The sequence below is a fragment of the Gallinula chloropus genome (genome assembly GCF_964237585.1).
Source record: "Gallinula chloropus genome assembly, chromosome: 3".
NCBI lineage: Eukaryota > Metazoa > Chordata > Aves > Gruiformes > Rallidae > Gallinula > Gallinula chloropus.
Window position 1 is genome coordinate 90,379,699 of NC_140087.1, and position 16,513 is coordinate 90,396,211.

The 16,513-nt window shown below is 48.1% G+C and overlaps 2 protein-coding genes across 2 annotated transcripts; one reads left to right on the plus strand and one right to left on the minus strand.

Moving 5' to 3' along the window:
- Positions 1 to 1,165: 1,165 nt before the first annotated feature.
- MTO1 (mitochondrial tRNA translation optimization 1) lies at positions 1,166 to 9,099 on the minus strand. The gene is given in 13 exon segments (XM_084262094.1): positions 1,166 to 1,800; positions 1,805 to 1,924; positions 2,104 to 2,261; positions 2,761 to 2,879; positions 3,574 to 3,745; positions 3,827 to 4,031; positions 4,495 to 4,625; positions 4,889 to 5,079; positions 5,199 to 5,311; positions 6,154 to 6,443; positions 7,573 to 7,690; positions 8,556 to 8,755; positions 8,954 to 9,099. Coding segments are annotated over 12 exon segments (1,896 nt in total). The 5' UTR covers positions 8,751 to 8,755; positions 8,954 to 9,099; the 3' UTR covers positions 1,166 to 1,716.
- A 520-nt stretch (positions 9,100 to 9,619) lies between these two features.
- Positions 9,620 to 14,840, plus strand: CGAS (cyclic GMP-AMP synthase; the record flags this gene model as incomplete). Its single annotated transcript, XM_084261153.1, has 5 exons — positions 9,620 to 10,237; positions 11,238 to 11,460; positions 12,248 to 12,493; positions 13,834 to 13,936; positions 14,338 to 14,840. The coding sequence occupies 5 exons, from the start codon at positions 9,620 to 9,622 to the stop codon at positions 14,675 to 14,677; spliced, it is 1,530 nt and encodes a 509-aa protein (XP_084117279.1). The 3' UTR covers positions 14,678 to 14,840.
- Positions 14,841 to 16,513: the final 1,673 nt, after the last annotated feature.

Here is a 16,513-nt window from a genome sequence, read left to right on the forward strand (position 1 = left end):
GTGCAGTTTTGAGATCACACAATCTGCTTAAAAGGATGGAGGTGGCTGTAGGGCTTACTGCCTACTCTGTGGGCACATCAAAACCAAGCACAACACAAAGGTAACGCAGTGAAGGAAGCGTGAACCTGCTTGATCAGAATCTCTGCCACTTCCAAGGGGCAGAGACACGCAGGGTTCTGGGCTTCCTGGGAACCCTCAGAGCACCATGCCCAGAGCCTGTTCCAACACGGAAGGCACACCTGCCTTCCTTACACTGCACTTCAGGTACATGAGGCTGAAGTAATCCCTCGAGCCAACAAAGCTGAACGGAAAACGGGTGGCAGACATAAAGGGGCAGGCAGATGTTAGCTTTTCTGAGCCGTTCTGGTGTGAACTGCCCCGCAGGTCACCTGCCTAAAGCCACTCCGTCCAAGCCATTAGCTGGCGACAGGGAGATGTTTCCAGGCGGGCAGCCGATGCCCCAAAGCAAGCTGTAAGCTCTGCCCATCCTGCTGCTGCACCACGGGGCCTCTGCCAACAGACTCCTTTCTCTGGACAGGAAAGAAACCACTCACCCAGAGCAAATACAGAGAAAAGTCCCGGATCAGAATTTCTGAGTGACAGCTATATACACATGGTTTACTCTCTGATCTCAAGGGTCTTTCCCAGCAGAAATGATTCTTTAACTGCAACAAAACTGGTTTCCAAGGTTCTGCCCAGCCAGTGCAGAGGATACTCAGAAGTGAGACCAGCAGCAGGCTGTGCACCTACTGAACCCTGTCTTGGGCAGCACAGCAACAGCTGTGAGTTTGTGGTTCCTGATAGCATGTGACAAACTGACTGCCCAAAACATGTCTCTTGCAGATGGAAGTTTTATTACCGCCAGTTGCAGGACCAGTGCTGGTGAGGAACCCCTGGTCCTGCTCTCCCTTGGGCTGCCAAACCACACAGAACTGTCCCCCAGCACATCAGCCTGTCACCACCCTGCCTGGAGTTGAGGTCTCTAGGGCAGGTTCTGATGTCCCTCCGCCCCTCTTCCTCACTACCCTGGCCTAGGCAGAAAGTCTCGCTCCAGCCACCTTCACCAGCTCTGTAGCAAATCCTGCCCCAGGTTACCTGAGTGCATTGTGACCCAAGTGAACTGCCAAGGCTCTACTGAAAGTGAAATGACCAGCAAGTTCTCCAGCAAGTTCCAAGGTAAGCTTTATTTGTTTTATGGAGAAAAAACCCAGGATATGGTGTTTACATTGAGTCGGCCTTGTGTGGCAGGCATCTTTGTAGCCAAACATTTCCTACTGGGAACATCAGACCCTGTGTAGTCACTGCACAGTTATGAACACACGCACTGAAGTTGGTGGAACACACTGTCTGGCTCAAATTCTCTTGTGCTGCTGTGAAAATGTTTCTCATTTGCTTCAGAAGAGCAAACCACTGTCCTTTCCAAGATGGCTTAGAACAGTTATTATCTAATATCTTCTAAATGAGAGGAATTTTAAAAGCCATTCCTTGGTCTTTTCATTTGGACTGGCAAAACCACAGGCTGCATTTAGGTTCCTAAGTGTTTACTTAAGGTTTGCGCATTCGTCACCTTCGTTTTACTCAGTGCTACTGCCCCAGGACACAACCCGAACTGCTTGGGATCCAGCCAGCACCGGCTTTATCTGTGAAGAGGCTCTGAGCACTGGTGATCTCACCACATACTCTGGCAGGAGGGATACTCTTCTCTACAGAGCTGGTTTAACAAAGGTACTCAGGCTCCTCCTCAGCAAACTCTGCTGAAATCTGTCTTTGGGAAGTTGCTTTCTGCAAGTGTGCTTTCCCTGTACTTGCCAGTCTGAGGAGAGGATTTTGGCTTCCGTGTCTTCTGGTGATTGGTTTTCACAAATCTCAGCAGGTTAACAATAGCAGCTGGTGTAATTCCAGGGATGCGGCTGACGGCACCAATCTGCGTGTGGAAACAGGAGCCAGTTAACCAAGAACAAACCTACATGCTGGAGCTAGTGAGAAATGACATCAAAACCTGTGGGCGTTCCTTGCCCAGATTCTCCTCACCACCCACATCCCCTGGGAAGGCACAGAAGGGATTTCATGGCTGCTCAACCTTGCTGTGGCCCAGGATCTTACCGTCTGCGGACGGTTGGAATCCAGTTTCTCCCGCACCTCCGCGGAAAGTGACGCGTCAATGGCAAAGTAATCGAGGTCCTCTGGCAGCTGGAGGGCTTCATCGCGACGCACTTCTTCTATTTCCTGCTGTTGATTGACCACACACCACTCGTAAACAGCTGTGTTGGAAGATCAGGGAAACAAGAAGACCAGATACAGATGTTCTTGTGAAACAGGTCACTTGCAGGAATTCTTGGAAGCAGAATAAACAATTCCACTGAGACCATCAAAAGCTCCTAAGGAAGTTTCCCTTCTCACCGACTGCAGAGACTAATTCACATCACTACTTCAGAAGAAGTCGCAGTCTTTAATTTGGTAAGGGAATTAAGATACAGGAGTTGGCTTTTCCTCTCAACCCAGGGAAGGATGTTCTGTCTAGCAGAACAGTAAGGAGGCAGAACTCAGGAGGGAACGGGAATATCTGATCTCACACTCTGAATTGAAGCACAGGTGCTTGCACGGGGCTGTGACCTATGGTAAAAGGTGCCTGCTCTTGTAACAGCAATTATTTTTACTAAGCAGCAACATGAAACATGCTGGGATGAATGGGTTGGCCCTCCCCTTACCAAACAAGATGTACAGAGATCCCACTAAAAAATCCTAACTCCTGTACTTTACCTTCTATTTTCAATCTCTCAGCCAGTTCTCTCCACCGAGCAAGGTTTCCCAGGGGCTCTGGGACAGCCCTTGCTAGCACCTCCAAGTTGGCCTCCTGATATTGAAGGATCTCAAAGGCACTGTGGAGAACAATGGTTAAGTTTTTACAGCAGGAAGGAGTCACTTGCAGAAGACAGATTTACTTCTGTTTCCAGCTCAAGCTTGTAAAGATCTCAGCACAAGCCAGAACAACTCCCAGCGTAAGCCAAGCTCACCTCCCTAATACCTCCTCTTAGTACAAAGAAGAGCTGTTTATGAGAGAAGAACTCTTTATGAGAGAAGAACAGCAAGACAGAAGGGATGAAGTAAGAGCATCAGGGAACCTTTCATGCAAACTGAGACAGCCAGGTGTTAGTCACTGATTTAAAACAACAGAAAAGGTGAGAGAAAGGATGGGTAAGGGAAGCCAAGGGCCTTTGTATGCAACAACAGCTACCATCTGACCCTAGCCTGAAATCAATCAAGCTTTCAGCAAAGCAGCAACCCACTGCAGCACAGTCACTGCTTGGTAACAGTTTCAGCAAGGGTACAAAGATCTGATTGGGCCGGTGGGATGCCTCCTTGCTTTGTCAACACCAGGAAATGAGGCACAGCAGAACCACCAACACTGCACTTATTCTACAGGCAAACATCCAATGTCCCCCCCACAGGTGATAAAGCTGGAATCTTGGGAGTACCAATGGCTTCAAGAAGGATGGATAAATGCAGTGAAACAAGGCTGATGTGCTAAAGCAAGCACAGGTCAGACCAGAAAGCTGCAGCTGTAACTGTTACCTGACTGGTGACCTTCGACCGCTGCTGATGGGGACTTCTGGTAGTAACTGGGACCATTTGGATATGCTGAACTCGACAGATTTTAGCGTTGCAATTCCATCCTGTAAAGCATCTCTCATCTTAACCGCCTGTTCGTATCGCTGCTGCGAAACACACCCAGCTTCTTCAAAACCTGCAGAGACAGATGGCCTATGAGAGGGAAGCGTACAGCCAGGCAGGGCCGCTCGCTGCCGGAGCCGCCGCGTTGCAGCACCTCTGTGCGTGAGCCTGGCGTCGGCATTGTCAGGCCGCAGCGACATGCGGAACTCCACGCGGCTGGTGAACATCCGGTACGGCTCGCTGGTGCCCAGAGTGGTAAGGTCATCGATCAGGACACCGATGTAGCCTTCGGTGCGACTGACAATGAAAGGGGGCTGTCCATGAACCCGTAGGCAAGCGTTGATGCCGGCGATCACCCCCTAGGCAGACAGAAAACAAAGCAAAGAACATTTGTTGGTCTCTCTGTGGTTAAAATACCAGCGCAGTGCCTCCAAGGACTTATGTGTCAAACTGTGCCCTGAAACACACAATGGCCTGTGCTAGTAACCTAGGCAGTTTCTTGCTGGTGGTATGACGGGTGTTTGAAGGGCTCTAGGCCCCTGCTGACATGACTGGAGGCAATTCCTGCATGTGCTTGGTTATTCCCATCCAGCAGAGTCCCCATGCTGGAACACCTGACGATGCTGCCAATGACCTTCCCTGCTTGGTAGCAGCAACCGTAGATACTAAAAGGGAAACTGTCTGGGCAAGTCTGGAATCGCAGCGAGCAATGTAAAACACTTCACGAGCACAAGGTGGGCTTAGCAAGATGGCATATCAAGGGCAAATGCCAAGGCAAAATCCCTGTCTGAGCGGGGAGTGAACACGATCACGTTCACCCACCTGAGCAGCAGCTTCTTCATAGCCTGTCGTGCCGTTTATCTGGCCCGCGAAGAAGAGGCGCTGAACGAGACGAGACTCGAGAGCAGCAGTCAGCTGACGGGGATCTAAAAAGTCATACTGCACCCCATAGCCTGTGGCAAACAAAAGGACAGATCTTAGGGAAGGACTGACTTGGAGCATCCCTATTTATCACCAAAGGCAACCGGTGGGACAGAACGACTTCTGGCATCAACTTGGTATTTACAGGTTAAAAAGAGCAAAGGAAAAATCCCTGCACCCAAGAATTAATTTTGTTTCTTATTTCTTTTGTTTTGCTATGCTCTAAACAAAATCTGGTTTTTATTAACTGGCAACCAATATGACAAAAAGATTAAGAACTATTCACTCCCCTCACCTGGCTGTAGTATTTTGGCTTTTTCCAAGCCTGGGATGGATTTGATCACCTGCTCCTGCAGCTCAGCTGGCAGTGTCATCGACGTGCCTTGGGGGTAAATGACATTGGACTCCAAGCCTTCAGGCTCCAGCCACACCTGATGTTCTCTGTTTGGGAAGCGCAGAACCTTTGATTCAAGAGAGGGACAGTACCTGCAACAGTAAACAGCCATGAGCACCACCTGACATGAGAAAAAGCAGGGCAGACCCACAGGTTCAGACAGTTTGTCAGCTCGTGCCATCAAAACCCTTGTGTGATGGCACATACTTACCGTGGGCCCCTTGTTGTCTCCCTGATATGGTTGTTCAGATGGAGGTTATCTTGGATAATTTGCTGGGCTTTCAGGGTAGTGTGAGTCAAGTAACACGACAGCTGATCTTCTGGCTGAAAGAGGCAAAAACTCACTTTAATTTAATCCAGTCACAAGTCTGTTTGAGGACCTCCAAGGCTTTTCCTTGACAGTTGGCTCTCACTACCTGGAGACAAGGGTAGTGCTGGCATACCCACTATACAGACAGAACATGAGCAATCAGAGAATTTGAGCAACATGCCCAAAAGCAGACCAAGTTCCCAATTACAGCATAGGTATACCTATTAAAGCAAGGTATTTTATCAGAGCATTCAAATTAAGCACGGGAATTCAAAGCTCTGAAGAAAGAGGAGTAAGTGCTGACCCTATAGCACACAGGACATGACAGAAGGCAGAAGAAATCTCACAAAACCCTACCATTAACGTGGAAAATTCAAGGTCTGGAAAAAATAACATCATATAAACTATTTCACTGATTTTTCTGAGAAAAAAAAAAGTTACAAGGCTCACATTCAAAATAGTATTAATGTTGTACCTCAACTCCTTAAAACCTTTCCTAAGCATAAGAAGAGCATCAAGTGGTACAACTTTTGTCTTCATCCCGATTGTAATAGGTTTCTGCAATTCCTATTATGTGCTCTAGGGCAAATTAAGTCCTCATACTTAATTCTGTGCTCTTTAACTACACCGTGTAGGAACATAATCCATTTTCCAAGTTTTTCTGGTATCACATTTCACGTAGTTCTGACTCCTAAAAGTAAAGAGAGAAAAGGTTCTCCCTCTGCACTGGGATTCCTCAGAAACATAATGCCTCCAGTACGAACCCAGCCCAGCTCCCCTTCCCAGACAACCCCATGGCTGACTCCAGGCACGATGTTCGCACTTCACTCTGTGCATGTGACAGGTGCTATCCCACCTTGATCCACACGGCCTTGCTGAGGAAGCTGAACGGCACAGGAGGGTTGTCAGCTCTGTGTTCCTTCAGACCACTGAAGTCAATCGTGTCTTTGGCGAGTCGGGGCGGCGTCCCAGTCTTCAGCCTGCCCACAGCAAATCCCAGTTTCTCCAGAGTCTGAGCCAGCCCAATGGCTGGCTGGTCCCCTAGCCGCCCAGCCGGGTGCATCTCCAGTCCGATGAGGACCATACCCCTCAGAAACGTACCGGTAGTCAGGATAACACTCCCAGCATGTACAGTGCTCCCATCCCCTGAAACAGCAAGTTTTCAGAGATGCACATATTTCAGTAACAACAAAGCCCTGGTATTCTGGCACTTTGGTCTAAAACTAGACTAACAGTGGTCACTGAGGGTTTATCCATCTTTCAGTATTCAGCACAACCACCATTTCAATAATACAAGCATTAACAGTCAGAACTACAATAAGCAGCACGAAGTTATTCCTGTACTTCCCGAAGTATGTTACCCCTAACACAGAGAATCCACTCCTGAAAAGAAATCCTGTCCAGGCCATTATTTTGCAAAGGTGTTTATTAGAGTGGCAAGGGCCAACACAGCATAAATCTGTGAGTGATAGAATAGCACTGCCTCCTAACACTGTCTGCAGCCCGTGCCACTTGCCAAATACAATCTCAAAGCACAGCATGGAATTCTATCATGAAGAAAATTAAACTTATGTGGCCACCCGACAGAGAGACCACGCCTGGAGTGTCGTGCCTGGTTCTGGGTTCCCTCATTCAAGAGAGACAAAGAACCACTGGGGAGAGTCCAGTGAAGCGCTACAAGGATGACGAGGGGCCTGGAGCATCTCTCATGAGGAAAGGCTGAGAGACCTGGGTCTGTTTAGCCTGAAGAAGACTGAGCAGGGCTCTCATCAACGCTGATAAATACCTGAAGGGTAGATTCCAAGAGAAAGATACTCTTTCCAATGGCGCCCAGTTACAGAACAAGGGGCAACAGGCACAAACTGGAGCTGAGGAGGCTCCATCTCAATATGAGGAAAAACTTCTTCACTCTGAAGGTGACAGAGCATTAGCACAGTCTGCCCAGAGAGGTTGTGAAGTCTCTTTCCTTCTCTGGAGATACTCAAAATCCTGTGCAACCTGCGGTAGGTGATCCTGCTTGAGCAGGGGGTTGAACTAGATGATCTCCAGAGGGCCCTTCCAACCCCTATTGTTCTGTGATACTGTACATATCCTATCAGTGCAGGTATGTTTTTCCTCCTATTACACATACTAACCTAGGTTTGTTCACACTCAGTTTAAATCACCTCCATCAGCTAATTCCCCTTTCTCACCATCCATAAGAAATGTCAACCCCAAAGGCTGCTCTTAGTGTACAGTAACTTGGTGAGCGCTTTCAGTTACTAAGTGCACATACCCAGAACGACTCCCGTGACTTTGCATTTCCCAGGATGGTCTGGTTCTGGCTCTGTCAAGAGAAGATCCTCCACAGATGCCTCACGAACTGTCAACAGTGGTGTGTTAAGGATTTCTTTCTGTCATGAAAGAAGTTACTGCAAAAACCTAGGAAGTTCTGAGACACATGGGCAGTCCCAAAACCTGCTGATTTCCAAAACATCTGTCACCCTCTTCCCTTTTCCATCCTTACCCGGTCACTTGGCAGACACTCAGTTGCTCTACTATTCCAATCTACCCAGTAAAACTTTCAATCCAGAAATAAAAGTTTAAGCTCAAAAGAAACCATTTATAGTCATAAAGCCTAACCTGCATATAAAACCAGAGAATTTTTAAAACTACACCGAGGTCTAAAAACTCAACTAGAAGTACTACACACAGAAAGGTATCCAGATTTTATAGGAAAACACTAAAAACAAAATGCCCCCAATCATCCTCAGTAGTTTACCTTAACACTTCAGATTTGAGTAATTCACTGTAACACTACAGCACACAAACCACCCCGTGATTTTAAACTAGCCAGCGGCTGCAACAGCCGCCAGACCGTGCACGTGGATATCCCAATAGGTGGTTAGTGCATCCTTAACCAGGATAACCTCGGGGCCACTTACTCCAGTTCCCGAGTTGACAGCCTCTAACCCCACTCCGTCTCGGCTGTGGGGGATACGGGAGCCGGTTGCCCTCTGGGTGCCGGGTAGGGGGACAGAGAAGAGCCGAGGACACGCCGCCCAGCCCGCCCGCTCCCCCGACGAGCGCCCATCCGCTCACACAGCTCCGGCCGCAGCGCAGGGCAGCCGCGTCCCGCCCCTGCACCCTTGGCCGCGTCCTTCCAGGCACTGTCCCATCGCTGCACAAAGCCAAGTTTAACTCGTAACCGTCCCTGCGCAGGAAGCGGGGGCACTCGGGACTCCGCTGCCCGCCCGGCCGGCGCCCCCCGGCTCTCACCTGCATGTTCTCCTTATAGCGAAGCCGGTCGATCTGCGCGCGGAGGCCCCACACGGCCGGGCCCTTGCAGCGGTTCAGCACTTTGTAGTGCACGCCGGAGCGGTCGCAGACCCGGCCGCACAGCCCGTCCAAGGCGTCCACTTCTCTCATGAGGTGCCCCTTGCCGATGCCGCCGAAGGAGGGGTTGCAGGACATCTCCCCTAGGAAGCGGGCACACGGACACCCCTCACCACCACCGCCGCCGCCCAAAGCTCCCGCAACCTCCCCAACTTAGGGCCGCTCCGCACGCTGGGGAGCCCCAAAGGCGCCCGCGGGAAACGGGCCCGGCCCGCTCCCCGCAGCATTCTCCCCCACCCCGGCCTGGCATGGCCCCGACCCGGGCACCCCCCCGCCGGTACCGATGGTGCCGATCTTGTGCGTGAGCAGCAGCGTGCGGGCCCCGCCGCGAGCGGCCGCCGCCGCCGCCTCCGTGCCCGCATGGCCTCCACCGATCACCACCACCTCGTAGCGCGGTGGTGCCGCTGCCCCAACCCCGCTGCTCGCCCAGCGGTACCCGGGCCGCGGCGCCGGGAGGAGCCGCAGGCGGCGCCACCCGCCGCGCAGCAACATGGCGCTGGAGCGGGGCAGAGGGCGGGGCCGGAACAGACACTGCGCCTCCTCTGCCCCGGGCTGGGAGGAGCGAAGCCGCAGGGGCGGCAGCGAGGAGCTGGTGAGGAGGAGCTGTGTTTGCGCTCCATTCCCGCACGCGGGCTGGGCCGCCCGGTGGCGGGAAAGCGCTCCCAAGGGATGGGAGAGACGAAGGGAAGAGGCGGGCGAGCGGGCAGCCGCGCCCCAGGGATGGCCCAGCCCGGTGTGGCTGCTGCAGCTTTCCCGCGCTCGGGCTGTGGGGCAGAGCGTAGCAGCTCCAGCTCTGGGGCTTGGCAGTGCTCTCCCGGCGGGGGGTTTCGTTTCCTTGTTGGAGGCGCGCTGCCTGGAAGAGGAACTTGCCTGAGGCGAGAGGCGGGAACGCGCCTCCTGGAGAGCCGCAATTACTGTTCCGCGGCTACGGAGAGGGAACGGAGGCTATGGACGGCGCTGGCGCCAGAGGGAAGCGGGGCAGGGGGGGGATGCGGTCCGCAGCCACGCGAGGCCGGGTGGCGGCGACGGGAGTAGCCCGCAGCCCCCCGCCGGACCGGGGCGCAGTGGGCAGCCCGTATGGCGGCGCGACCCCTCAGGAGCCGCGAAGGAGCGGATCCGCCGCCGGGCGCGGCCGCCCGGGGCAGAAAGCTCTCTCCGTCAGGAGCCTGCCGGCGGGCCCGACAGCTCCTTCGAGCAAGGCACCGGTCGCCGGAGCCCCCGCTGTGTGGAGGCTGGCAGGCCCGGCAGCGGACGGCAGAGAGGAGTCCCCCGCTCCTCTGAGCGAGGCAGCGACTGCCAGAACGGCCGTAGTGCGGATGCGAACGGCGGTGCCCGACGGGACGGTGGCCGTCCCCATGGCCGTCGCCCAGCTCCAGCCGGCAGCGGGCGCCCTGCGCCTCCGGGACGTGGTGTCGCGGCTCAGCCTGTGCCGCAAAGACGTCTCCGACGCGTCGGGCTTGGTGAACCGTGCCGTCTCCTACTTGATCCCGGCCATCCGGAGCACGGGCGGCGCCTTCAGCTCCATCAAGCAGCTGGGCGCCGGCAGCTACTACGAGCGCGTCAAGGTGGGTACGGGGGAGCCGTGCTGGGCCGCTGCCGTCCCGGCGCCGGTAGCGCCCGGCCGGGGTGGGGGGCGGGTTTGTGGGTGCCCGACGGGCGGGATGCACCCCAGGGACCAGGCCGGGTCCCGGGTCGGCGCCGCAGCACAGCCGGGGTAGAACGGGATGCAGGTGGGGCTCTGGAGCTCAGCAAACGGTGAGCGAGGCGCCCGGCTCCTGCAGCCCGAGACCAGCTCTAAGCTTCTCCTTCCCGACGGGAAGAGGTGTTAAGGATTACGACGTTAACTAACTGCAACTAATTAAGAAATAGCTAACCTGTTGAAAGATGAACGTATGTGCATTCAGTAGTAGACGCTGCCTGAAGGGGACTCGCTTTAAAGCTGCAGCAAGCCCCGGCCCTTGCACAGCACGCAGGTAAGCCGGGTGCAACCAGGCGACGCGTCGGTAATTGCCGCGTATGAAAGGCTCCGCGCTAGTTTTTAGCTTCGGTGGGTTTTTTCTGCTTTAGCTCTGCCCCCCTCTCCTCCCACGCCCCCCTCCCCCCCGCCCCCCCCCCCCCCAAAAAAAAAAAAAGCGGGAGAAATAGCAATACTTGTTTTCTAGCTCCAGCTCAATCTGAAACAAAAGTCAAACATGAGACACTTGTGTAATGAAGAAGCTGCATTGCTGTGCCTGAAATATTTTTTCCCCACAGCTAGTTCCTACGTGCAAAGGGATGGCCCAGAACAGGATTTATGCAGTACTCCAGACAGCTTAAGATCGTTGTAACTCTGTTAAAAAATTAGTAACCTGGAAAGCTGTTAACTGAACTGCTGTCAGTAAACTGCTCTTCTCCACTCAAAGGCACAGCAACCTTGTCACACAAATCCACAGGGATAAGTTTGTATCTCACACCAGACGTGAGAAGTAGACCAACATATTTGTACACAAAACTGCAACTGGCATAAAAACCTGATGAGAACAGACCCTGAATTGCACCCTGACTATTGTATCACATATTTTGCAGATATCTGAACCAAATGAGTTTGACATAATGCTTCTAATGCATGTTTCAAGACTTCAGCTGGATGAATGTGATGACACTGGAGCCTATTATTATCTAACATTCAAAAGAAATCCAAAAGAAAAGTATTTGCTTAAGTTTGTAGATGAAGAAGGAAAATTATCAGCCTTGCAAATTCTTCAGTCACTAAGAGAAATTATTAAACGAGAAGTAAAAAACATTGAAAGTAAGTACTGACAGAACAAGCTTCACTGGAGAGTGCTAAGAACTCAGTTACGCTGAGTTCTTAGCTGAGTTGCCCTGTTGTTGGATGTGATACCCCTCCAGCCAACTCTACATGGTGATGTAGCTATAACCCCTCCTGCCCCTGGTATCTCAAGTTTGCTCTTGTGCTAGGGAATCATGGCAAACACAGCAGAGCTAATCATAATGTGCAATTAACCCATTGCTCCACTATGCAATCTTCCTTCCACGTGAATATAGTAAATAATAAGGGTTCTTCTGTTGCATGCTTGGTACTTACTCCATGACCTATGTAATTTGAATCTTATCTGCCATACACAGAGCACCATTTGCTGAACTGTAGCAAAAGGAAGAGCTTTCTTTTATACACTGCCTAATATTTTCTATCAACCTCTACAGAGAATGCATCCCCTTTTACAGTGCTCTGCTTCTGAAGGCTTTGGGGAAAAATTGCCACAGATTCTCTTCAGTGTCATTGTTTCCAATAGTGAAGCAGTTCATTTGAAAACATTACTGTATTTCAGATTCTGTAGACATAGTAAGTCAAGCAAACACAGCAGTTTGAGAAGAGTGTTCTTTAATTCGTAGAACCCACCAGGCCTTCTTAATGTTTTGTTTAAAATCGATATCCTGTAGGATAAAGAGCCAGTGACTGAACCCAGGTATTTTTTTTTTCTATTATAAACTCCTCTTGAGTAAAAACCTTAACCTTCTTCAAAAGAAGTTCCTAAGTAAATATAAGTATTTTATTTTTTTTTCTCTGTTACTAGATATGGAAGTATCTGTAAAAAGGAAAAAGGTTGGAAGCCCTGCAATAACTCTTCAGATCAAACATCCCCCGGGGGATATATCAGTGGACATCATCCTGGCTTTGGAAGTTCAGCAGAGCTGGCCCCCTAGCACAGCAGATGGCCTCAGCATTCAACAGTGGCTGGGAACAAAAAATAGGTTGAAATACAGACATGATTCATTTTATTTAGTAGCCAAACAGAACAAGAAAGAAAAGGTTCTAAAAGGTACTGTAAGTACTGCCAATAAGTCTTTGGTTACAAAATATCTTCTCTACATCTTGATCACTTACAAAAAAGGGTCACTTGCTCACTTGATCACTTGCTCTAAAAGGGTATCTAGATTCAGTTCTGTTTTCTGCCTTCAAGATAGAGATCTTTATCTTATCCTGGATATATCCAGACCAAAGAAAACTGAAAACCCTCTTTAAAACATCCTGTCTGTGACACTATTTGTTGTATGTGAAAATCTAAAGACAAAATATGCTCTCCCAAGCTGCATACTAACCATTCCTGAGAGCATTATATTGACTCTACAGCATCCTTCTCTGTGCTAATGCTGTGGCTAACAGCAATATCCGCTCCTTTGCTTTGTAAGAAAAATAAATACTGTAGAAATTCCAGGAACACTCCTATGAACTGGGTCATTCGCACAGGTTACCTACTCCTGCAGGAAGGAAACTCAGTACTTTTCTAGCAAGACACACTGTTTCTCCCTGAACTCTGGAATGGCCACAACATGGTTCCTTTTCTCTCCAGACCACTGTCACACCAAGCCTACTTCAGTCTGCAGGAACATCCTGACTTGTCATTGTTTGAGAGCTGAGAATTTCAGCAAAAAGAGATCAGGCAATCTAGTTTGGTTTGTGGTTTGTTTTGTTTTTTTTTTTAAATTAACATGTCCATTGTGACAGCACCAAACAAATCATGACTGCTCTACTGGCTCTCTCTTCCTGTGACAATTAAATGCAAAGAGTAACAGAACCAAATATACAAGGGAAACAGTTGAACTTGTGTAAGGAAGACAAAAATGGCTGCTGGTGTTTTAAACACAGAGTTGGGCCATGTTAGTCATTGTTTTCAGAAACATCAGAGAAGCAAAAATAAAGCACGGCCACCTGAGACGCACTCACAAGCCTATTACTTGCACAGAGAAATTGAAACAGGTGGATGTTTTTAATTTCAAAATCAGAACAGTTATGCAGTAAGGCTAACTACATAGCAAATTCAGAGGTCTTAAGTTTCTAGGACTAGTGCAATTCCCCAAATCACGTTCAACAAGTGTAGGAAAGTTCAGAATTAAGTTTAAGGTAAAGCCAAACATCCTTGGGAATATAAAGTATCCAACTATGTCCCATATTAGTATCATTCTAATTGTCTTTGGGTGGAATGGCTGGGTAAGTAAGGAGAAATTCATTAATGGCAGTCCCTGAAATACCATGTCTGTTTTTTTTCCCCCAAGAACGTGCTGGCAGATAAATCAATTATAAAGCATCTTTGCTTTTTACCTAGTTACAGATAGCAGTGCTGTTTGAGTAACAACTTCACAATCTTTCACTTGACTCTAGGGAACACCTGGCGAATCTCTTTCTCCCATATTGAGAAGACTATACTGAAGTACCACGGCAGCTCAAAGACGTGCTGCGAATCCGATGGACCAAAGTGCTGTAGGTTGGTATCTCAGATGAGTATGTTACTGTAAGCCTGGCACTGCATCAGTAACATTAAGAATCAGATCTAAGGCCTAATTACTCATAATACAGAGCAGGAATAAGGCTTTTAGGCATCGCTGTCCTAGAGCTGTACAACATTATATGCACTTGCCAAACGCCTGACTTGCACTTCTTCGAGAGGTGGAAATGAGCCAGACTGTAGGCTTACACTCCAGACTTGCCTTAGAAATCAAGATGTGACTTGTTAAATCATCTTTCCCAGCCCTGTTTAGAGGAACTAAAAGTCTGGTGGCTCAGCTTTATGAGCTTTGGGAACAAGATTACACTTGAGACCCAGGAAGTTTCTACAGTTTAAGAATTATGTGGAAAGCACCTAATACATTCTTATTTATTTAACAGGAAAGCTTGTCTTAAGCTTCTGAAGTATCTTTTAGAGAAGCTTAAACAGAATCATACCAAAGAGTTGGAAAAAATCTGCTCATATCATGTCAAAACTGCTTTTTTCAACTCGTGCGTGAAGTGGCCGAATGACAGAGACTGGCGCTGGGAAGACCTGGATTACTGCTTTCAGAGATGTGTGGGCTATTTTCTAGATTGCCTGAAAAATGCCCACCTCCCGCACTTTTTTATCCCCAAATATAACCTGCTCGGTCAGGAAGATAAAGTGAGCAGTCATTTCCTTTTAAGAAAAATAAACTATGAATTGAACAATGGGTTCCCAATATTTCAGGAGAGGTAAGGACATTGTTTACAGTAGACATCATGTGTATTTGCATATTTAAAGCCAAAAGTTCTGCACCTTAAGTTACTCCTCAGTAGTCTGATAGTACAAAAACCATACAAACAATGTTACCAGGAAGACTAAGAGAAAATTGCACATTTCAGTCACACCGCTTAGACATAACCCTTAAAAGAAATAGGATGTTTTAAGAAATGTTTATCTTCCCTATCCCTTTTGATACCCACAAAGTATCTTCTAAGTATACTAAAAAAGCATAGGAGAATATACAACAGTTAATTTCCCATGTGTAATTTCTGTGACTCCAAATACGACAGTTTTATTTAAAAGGAAGATCAACTGCAGAACATCTCAAATATACTCCTGCTTTCCAAAGTAAAAAAGAGTCACTGGAGTTACTTTGACATAAACCAGAACAACTTCTCCAGATCAAGTGGGTGGATGAAGATGTTTTGCAGAGGACAAGCACCAGCACCAATGAGCAGAGAGAGAATATGGTATCAAAATAATGCAAGGTTCCTGAAGTAACTTTCCTGAGTCTTCAGAATTGCTTTGGAAATGAAATCTTTTCATTGGACTTTGAATGGGAAGCAACTGCAATCTAATTGTTGCAACAGAGTAAAACTTACTGTGCCAGTGAGCATGTATGTGATGAATCCTGGAGAAAGAAATGAATCTGCAACCCACATCAAGGAGGAAGAGTGTCATAATCAAAATTCTTGGAATTGGAATTCAGCTTAATTTTTCTTCTGTGGAAGATGAAGTTTTGTGTTAGGAAGAAAGAATAACTATGGTATTTCCTATTATAAAAACTGTGCAGGTGATAAAGACAGCATTTGCAAACTGCTTGCTGTATGTAGATATATATTTTGCTTTTTCCTAAATGAAGCCATGGGATATCCATATTTTTATCCTTCTTTCTGAAGGCAAAAACCCCTACTGCCTTAAATAGTGCCCATATTTCACTTCAATTATGAGCAAATAAAAAGAGGCCAGAAGGACATGCAGAGTAATTTTACTGCAAGGTTCTAGTCTTGGTTTATTAGATTTTCACTTACTCATATGACACGAGTAAACAGAAGTTCAGACCAAACACCCAGTGAAAGAATAGCTCCTTCTCATTTCACTTCCAAAGACTAAAACCATACCCCATTATCATTAGGAGTCAGTGTGACGCAACCTGACAATGAAATGTAAAACTGGAAGTCAACTTCATCTGAAATAAAAGGTGATCTTCAAATGTATTTTTTTTTCTCCATTACTTTGTTAACGTTGCTCTAGTAAACTGTTTTTCTTCCTTAAGCTAGAAAATTACATCCATGGGAACAAAAGTAGAAGCTGTTTTTCTTCCAGCTAGCCATAAACACCTATTTCTGTTCGGCTCTCCTCCGTGAGGAGGAAATGCAGGCTTCTCTCAAACAATGCTTGACACAAGTCCTAACAAAGTTACTTTCAAAGTTATGTTTTAAAATAGAAAGAAACCCTACAACAAAACACTTTGCTTCAGCAAACATCAGTTATTGTGAGAAGCAGGTTTTGCCTAAATTAGCCTTAGAAACACTTGTGCTTGCTACTGGCAGATCAATTTAAAAATGCAGTATTTCGAAGCCACACTGATGAAAACTGCTTCCATTCACTAACCCAGTTCTCTGGAAAAATTCTTTCACATTTTTTTAAATCTTAGCACTGCATTTTAATTAAAAAAGAAAAACAAAACCAACAAACACAAATCCAACCAAAACACCCAGACACCAAACAAATCTAAGGATTAACCAGTAGATAACAGCTTTAGAAGTTAAGCACATTACACAAGAAAAAAATAAGGAAATTAATTTT